The 8,806-nt window shown below is 34.1% G+C and overlaps 1 protein-coding gene across 1 annotated transcript; it reads right to left on the bottom strand.

Moving 5' to 3' along the window:
* Positions 1 to 243: 243 nt before the first annotated feature.
* On the bottom strand, positions 244 to 6,939 carry LOC144839626 (uncharacterized). The gene is made up of 5 exons (XM_078695067.1): positions 6,852 to 6,939; positions 5,907 to 6,062; positions 5,338 to 5,604; positions 4,689 to 4,805; positions 244 to 503 (listed from the first exon to the last, which is right to left on the bottom strand). The coding sequence occupies exons 1-5, from the start codon at positions 6,907 to 6,909 to the stop codon at positions 340 to 342; spliced, it is 762 nt and encodes a 253-aa protein (XP_078551193.1). The 5' UTR covers positions 6,910 to 6,939; the 3' UTR covers positions 244 to 339.
* Positions 6,940 to 8,806: the final 1,867 nt, after the last annotated feature.

The raw sequence follows: 8,806 nt of genomic DNA, 5'->3' as shown, positions 1-8,806 counted from the left end.
TTAATAGAGGTGCTACTGTGACTGTGAATTATATTATACCATTACATGATTGAAAATGACTTTGGGTCTAGAGAAACATGATACCTTTTAGCTAACAGTCATGAAAATGTAAAAGGAAAGGAAAATACTAGACGAAGAAAATCTGTTAAAATGTTCAAGATACTTAGATTCGAATTTGATTTAAATACATTTTACAAGTGGTCTTTTTCAGTACGTGTGATTTTAGATGCCAATGATAACATAAATGGTCTATTTTATACGAATGATACGTGCTATGTTAGTGCTGTTATGATAATAAAACACGATGTGTAGTTAATGAAGATGTATGATATGGTGATATCACATGGCCGATAGAAGGCCGTCAATTGCAGTACTAACGTCTGATTCCAACTGCATAGCAAATATTGATCCATCATCTTCGGTAAACTTCGAAAGTATCCCCGTGTTTATGTTGTCTCCAATGGCAACCACAAATGTTGTCACGCCTGGAGGGGCCACTGGATCTAGTTAAGATACAATGTCAATATAAATGTTCGTTGCATCAAAATATTTAGCTCCGCCTGCAGATTATTGCCTATTCCGTTTTAAGCTTGGTTCCCACTAGCGACGCAACGTAACGCAATCTACGCAACGTAAGAAAATGCCCTTCCAATAATTGTGTTTGCCCCCGCCTGCGTGAAATCAAACCTGCGATGTTTACAACACTGTTGCGTCGTCGGTTCCCACTTGTGATTACGCAATGCAAAACACTTTGCGTCGATACGTCGCTGCGTTACGTTGCGTTGCGTTCTAGTGGGAACCACGCTTTAGACAGGGAAGAGTGAAATGTTACTCTTCTCTGGTTTAGAGAATGACAACCAACTACAATCATAATAGGTGATACATTTAGTGTCAATCACCTAATAAACGAATCTTTCAATTAAATATTTCAGGCTATTATTCTTAAAACAGTCCAGTCAAAAATCACCCTCACCATGGTATAAGAACGTACCCTAATAAAATTTCATCTGTAGGTTCTATGTATATAGGTAATAACATTTCTTGATGTTGCGTCTTGCAAAACTTGGGATTTTACGAGAAAATTAGACTTTTATACCCAATTTATAACCGCCTCATGTCGTATTATTGTGTACAGCGAATGCGACGAAGCGTGACTGAAATTACGAGACGCCGTTAGCGCCCGTTGAAAAATGCATTAACAAAGCTAAAAACCTACACAATTAATAGTTTATACAATAAGTTCAGTATAGTTTACAATAAATTATGTAATAAAATACATAACATATAAAGAAAACCCAAGTATAAACTAAAATATTTACAGATATGTGTTTAAAAATGTAAAAATAAAAATGGCCTTCCATAAAATAAAGTGCGCCCTCACGCGTCATACTTTTATCGGACTTGTATGGATGGTTATACAAGCATTAATAGAAACGATAATTATACGAAACCCGATGCGATTTGTTAGTTATTTCCTCTGCAAGAGGCAGAATATTATATTTTCACAACTATATTTCTATTTTTTATCATGGAAAAAAAGGATTGTATATTTAAACACATTACAACCTCCAGTATACCATCATGATGGATTAAGTGAAGCGCCGTATTGTATATCTGCTAACGCGTAATGATCTCCTAGTTATGTGGTTTTATTTTGGACATTCTTTTTTTTCACAGCATTACTTGCGTGGATATCACAATGCATTGTATATTCGCGATTATAGTCAATGTTAATTTGAGTAAGAATCATTTTTAAATGACAGTCCATTTCGCGTATACGATAATAAAAATTAAATGAATAAAGTCGTCTGAAATATGTTCTCATTGGTTACCCGCAACAAAGTTAATCCTTGTGATTGTTAGTTTTGTTTAAGTTTCTTTGAATTGTCTATTGGCATCCATATCGTATGATGTGTGAGACAATTTCGTGTTTTAGAAAATGTAATCCTGCCACCGAAGATTCTTTATAATGTTCGAAGACGTCTGACGGATAACTATGTTATTCTTTTACATTTTGTTAATTAATTAATTAATCTTCATCTTGACTTTTAGGGACAATAGCCTACATCTTTTAAGTTTAAAACGTCATTTATAAGCATTTGAATAAGCCAACAAATTAAACTACTGTGTTCTCCCAAGCTTTTTAAATATTATTTAAATGCATTAAAATGCGTCGGACTCGGCGGATAACAATATTTGAAATAAATGCACATAAAAACTTTTGTTTTGGGCTTTACTTTCTCGTCCCAAGTGAGAACTCAGGGCGTGGAGGTGAACCGATCGTTTATGACATGCTTTTGTGTATAAAATGTCCAATAATAATTATCATTGTAGGACTACTCTCCACCAAAAAACTTTATATTAGAATGTATTTAATACGTCGATCACGTCTTAAAAAAAGGAGAATTGGGATAATACAGTATGTCGTTTCTCGCGAATCTTACATCACACTCCAACATTATTTAGTGAAATGTGAATGGAAAAACGGGAAAATACTTTAACTTTAGAATACTTTGAATTCTGGAAGACGACTTCGAACTTAAAGAATCGTCATGAATGACGTTTATTGGCTCAAACTTCACACATCGGTACGATGTGGAGGCCACACGGATTCAGGGAGGATCAAACCGGCTCCTCCTCCCCATTGGCAGTGGGGGCAGCGGTGGGTGGCGGCGGGTGAAAGGGGAAAATGTAAAATGTTGATTCAGACAAATCCCAACCAGCCCCTTTGATACGCTCTTAATAATTGTTGGAAAGTGAAAAGTAGACCTACTTGAGGTAGTATCTTTCGCATAGGCCTATGCGAAATGTATTATCCTTAAATGATTGGTTCTTACTCTAATTAAGATTACAAATCGCGAATGATAGTTCAAAATATGCAATGCATTGTGATATTTACGCAAGCAATGCTGTGAAAAAAAAAAGAATGTTTAGAATAAAACCAGATAACTAGGAGATCATTACACGTTAGCAGATATACAATATGCACTTAATCCATCATGATGGTATACTGGAGGTTGTAATGTGTTTAAATATATAAAATCCTTTTTTTCCATGATAAAAATTATAAATAAATTTGTGAAAATAAAATATTCTGCCTCTTGCGTAAAAAAAAGGCAATAAGTAACAAACCGCATCGGGTTTCGTATAATTATTATTAATGCCTTGTATAACCATCCATACAAGTCCGATAAAAGTATGACGCGTGAGGGCGCACTTTATTTTATGGAAGGCCATTTTTATTTGTACATTTTTTAAACACATATCTGTAAATATTTTAGTTTATACTTGGGTTTTCTTTATATGTTATGTATTTTATTATATAATTTATTGTAAACTATACTTAACTTATTGTATAAACTATTAATTTTGTAGGTTTTATAGTTTTGTTAATGTATTTTTCAACGGGCGCTAACGGCGTCTCGTAATTTCAGTCACGCTTCGTCGCATTCGCTGTACACAATAATACGACATGAGGCGGTTATAAATTGGGTATAAAAGTCTAATTTTCTCGTAAAATCCCAAGTTTTGCAAGACGCAACATCAAGAAATGTTATTACCTATATACATAGAACCTACGGATGAAATTTTATTAGGGTACGTTCTTATACCATGGTGAGGGTGATTTTTGACTGGACTCTTTTTCAGAAATATATTTTTTTAATCGTTGCTAAGGATTATGAGTATTTCTAAGAATTTATTTTATTTAATATCAACAATATTCAATATCAGGATCTACAATAAATCACAGACATAAAGTTAATTTGAAAGGTGATTTAAGGAAAATGAATCGCTAAAAATACATATCATTTTTATTATAATAGAAAACATGGTTTGAAAAAAAAATCAGTACCGGATGAATAATAATATCGGAAAGAATTTGAAGAGTAATTTATCTTCGTTTCCAATATTATTATTACTGTACTATTAAAACCAATCTTTCTTTACGGACATGCGATTTGAAATTGAATGATAATCATTAATCATGTAAAATTATCCTAATACAGAGGACGTGAAAATGGTTAACCAGACGTGAAATGGTTAACCAGACGTTAAAATGGAAAACGTATAAAAAAACCATAACACACCGTTTGGGGGCGCTAAAATATTTCTCATACTCTTTATGCAGCTTTGTCATTGTTTGTTTTCAAGCTAAAAAGGTCCGATGTATTTACATTTTTCAAATTATTGTTTTACTCATATATTTTTTTTTTAAATGTTAAGAAGAGTAAAGAAAACTGTTCGTTTAAGTTTGTACATACGTTCAACCAAAGATCGTATAAGATCTTTTATTTTAACTGTACCGCAGCAGGGCTAAGAAATGCACACACTTAAAGGCCGACTCAGACAGCGTCTTACGACGAGTCGTCTCGCCGGGAGAAAATAAGACATGTTCAATGTTCTCCCTCCCGACGACTTAAAAAACTATGCCAGACGCTATCTCAAGACGACTCGTCTCGTCGTGATTCAACTCAGACAACACCGACGAGTCAAGACGTTTCGTCGGGCCTCGTCGTACTTCTGAGTTGACCTTTACGTGCGACGTCTCAAGTAGAGGTTACAGCCAAAGCTTGTCGGCAATGTGGTAACACAAAGTATTGAAACATTACACTACAAATAGGTCTAAAGTGCATCAATACATAATTTCATTGTATAATTATACTTATAATATAAATAACATATTTTACCTTTATCAAAGAACCCATCTGATATTAGAACAACAACGGATTTAGCCTCTGGTCTAGCTCTGGTTAAAACATCCTTCCCAAGCCGTTCGATCGCGTACGATACATCGGTTGAGCCACCTGTAACAAAATCAGCAATCCAAGTACTATTATAATTTGGGGGTCAAAGTTCAAAAGTGTTGACGCGTTCTATTCGTTAGCTCGGTGTAGTTTTACAATGAGTAAACATTTAAATTAATAATAAATAAATAAATGTATTGCAATGATTACGGCCGTGATATAGCATTCATGAATATTACTTCAAAGATAAATTTGTGTTCACAGCATTTTTATTTTGAAATAATTCTTTAGACAGAATTTTTCTTAGAAGACACTCTGTCGACAAAATGTTATCTTTGAAATATATTTGGTGACTCCCCAGAAAATTAGATAAAATAAGTTACGTCATCAACTAGACTATAGTATAGACCATAACCTAACTTCATGATACAGTCAGCACATGATACAAATGAGATTTGGTATTACTTAATAATATTCGTACGATAGGACTATTTAGGCGAATATTATCCGACTGTATGTGGAGATACAGCATTTGCGTGTTTTTTAGACTAGAAAGAAGATAGTATAAATATATTTTTAATAATTAAATTACCATCGTATCGAAGTCCTTCTAGTGCATTAATCATACCAGTTTCGTCTAGCCCACCATACTCAAACACGATATTAAATTTCGATGAAAAACTACACAGTGCATGACGTATAAGATCGCCATAACTTTCTAGACTCTTTTGCAGAAACCGACGAATAAACACTTCTCCCAGAGTGACGTAATGTTCTGAGACGCTGATTGATTCATCCAATAAGAAGACAATATCGACTTCGGTAGATCTTTTCAAATCTGCTTCTGTTGTCCATGGTCCTTTAAGAATAATAGAAAATAGAAGTTATGTGATTTGGCATCTCACACAGGTTTTTCGTACACAATTTTTGCAATCTTTTCTCTTGGATTTGGACATTTCTTATTTAAACATCGTGAACCAAACTATTCATTGTCAAACCATTTGCTGTTGTTGATTCAGTACAGTTCAGCTTTGTCAAGTCAATGAGTAGGCCTAAATTAGTTGGTTAAAAGAAAATCATTCTGGTCCAAATGAGGTGAATTCTTAGCATGGAAATAGTCAAAATACATATATTCGCACATGCCACAGACACAAAACATACCTTCACAAGTTGGACGATCATAGCACGTTTCCATAGCAAGCAGTTCTTCTGATGAGCATGACGAGTCGTCGTGACAACTTCGGCTACGAACACGAAAACTAGCACCACACGTCTTGAAGCATGGAGACCACTGACTCCATTCGCTCAATCCCACAGCTACAACAGAAACTAAAATGTATTACTATTATTATATGGGCCTGTGGGTTACAGTATTGGCCGTAACCAGTCTAAAGGCTCATTTACACTAGGGCGATAACGATCGACGATAACAAGATGCATTTTTCATAAAACAAAAGAATTTTAAGTTTCCATCCTAGAACTATAGGATTATCATCTATGCTGAGGTTAAAAAAGAGGAGGAATTTGCCAACATTCTGTGAGCTGTAATTCACCATTCGCACTTTAAGTGAAATATTTACCGTAAATAATAGCATTTCATTAAAAAAATAGTGAAACGGGATTCTACAGTTCCGTCGGATAAATAGAAAGTATTGTCTCACAAAAACACTCTATAATTCGAAAGAAAAACACCATTATTCTATACCACCTTAACTTTAGAAATAAAAAGCAAAAATAGGGCTATACATTAACAAATTTGTGTCATTCATTTTCAATTTTACAAATCAATATTAGATCAGATTACGACATTTATAAACATGAATCTGTTTTTTTCATTTACTCTCACCTATTGTTTAATGATAGGCCCTATGCAATCAAATTATATTATTGTGTATAAAATAACACTATTTTAAAGTTGTATTTTTACAAATGTTAATGTTTAGGTAAATGTTTATATTCTAATTTTATGCAATAAGAGACCTAAATAAGTGAGATTCACTTTTTACTGCCTGGTTGTTGTATTGTTATGTATCGTTTTGAGGCACAATTAATGAAATGAAAAAAGTAGGCCTAATTAAATTATTACAAAAAATCCTGGTAACATACCTGTACTTTTCACTTGTATTGCTACAACCAACAGAAATAAAAGTTTCAAAAACACCATTATATCGCATCCGTAAGTTTGGTTCTTCAAAAACTGTACTTTACTCTTTTTAAACCGATTCGTATAAACTAAACTGATCTCTTACAAAATGAAGCAATGCTCATAAATCTGGCAGTGATAAAAAGAAACTAGAATCGGTGATTTTGACGTTTAATAATTATAATTGACATTGCCATTGTATCGATCCGTATCACCCTCAGGCCAAACTAGATCGAAATTCCCGCCATCTGTTTGGAAAGACCACCCGAGTTTCTTTAACCGTCTGTCCATATTGACTTTGTCCATTATTGGCTATGCAGAAAAGGGCAATTTGTATTTGCTCCCGAGTCAATCCCCTTGCTTGAAATTGTTTATCACTGTAAATGAAGTTTTGTTTATTCAGCAGGCCTTTTCCATCCTTGTTTTCGATAGATTGTAAATTTGAAATTGTATTAATTATAATGCTATGTTGTTGCCAAGACTTTATTGTTAGCCGGGTTACGCCCACTTCTATTTACGTGTTTAGTCGCGTGCAACGCGACTCTACAGCTCACTATATCGGTCGGTTGGTCGGTCGGTCAGTTGGTCGATAAACACTAACTTGAGCACGCGACTGCAGCCATGTATATGGCCTTGTTCAGTATAACCAGGGAAGAGTGAACTTACTGTATCACATGGGGGAAATATACAAAGTACTAATAGTTCAGCATATTTTTAGGTCTAGGCACAGTTTTCGTTTACTTACATAAATACAGTAATTGTGGTACGAATGGTACATTCTTGCGAAAATGCAACTGGCGATGTACCTCAACTTTAAAAGGTGTAGGCCTATAATTGAATTTCTAAAACATATAATTCTTAAATCTAATAGTATGAGTACGCGATTGAATCAGAGATTGTAATATCCAATATGAAATCTAATGCCACCTCTAATGTTCTTTTTAAGTCGATAAAATGTTTTACCATTTTAATTGGAAGTTAATACAACTTAATAAGTACAATAATTAGTATACTAATTAACTTGTTTATCAAGTTTCACAAACAAGGTTGTTAGACGTGTACCTTTCACCTAACTTTTAGAAGGCTAACTACACGTTTAGTTTAATCATAGAACTAAAGTATGTTATGTATAATATTAAACTGTTGCTTCGTTCTCATTAGCTTATGCAATCAAACATTCGGTGTACGTGTTTTAAGGGATTATTGGTTACTTTCGATATTCAAATAGAGAATTAGTGTCACAGTTCCAATCGGTGCTAATCCCGTAAAACAAAACATCCATCAAACACTTAAGTGAAATAATACTGAACACATATATGTAGATTAGAAACTTAAAACTGAGCTCTTCAATAAGGACTGAAGATCGATGTGCATCATTTAACAATCCAGGCATCAGTAATGTATGTAAAGCTAATGGTCACATTCATGAGCTCTGGTGACCGAAAAGACAAGATTTCATTACTACATGTTGTACGAAATAGTATGAAGCTTTAAACAGCTACGTTCACATTTAGCCCGGATTCCGTTCCGGATATTGGATACATCGTTAAATGGAGTAGTCGTGTTTAAAGAATAGGCCCACATCAGTTCACACTTACGTATTCCGGATTTCGTACAAAATTTAATGATCATGAAAAACTAAACGCAACGTCTTTTCGGTCATAGAAGCTCAATGTAGTGACCATGGCTTTATACTTGTATATTGATGCCTGAATTGTTTTAAAGACAGATATAAATATGCTTAGGCCTAAACGATTAGGCTCGTGAGCGTTTCTATAATATTGACCGTTTCAACTATGATTTAGTAATAGTAGGACTACTCGTCTTTAGTGTAAGACTCGACACACGATGAAGATTGATACGAAATAAATAGAATTGCGTGTTTGCATAGAGCGCACCAAGCAAACATTCCGACATT

This window comes from Antedon bifida, chromosome 4 (assembly GCF_963402885.1).
Source record: "Antedon bifida chromosome 4, ecAntBifi1.1, whole genome shotgun sequence".
NCBI lineage: Eukaryota > Metazoa > Echinodermata > Crinoidea > Comatulida > Antedonidae > Antedon > Antedon bifida.
Note: the sequence above shows the minus strand (reverse complement) of the source record. Positions and strands in the feature narration are given on the sequence as shown.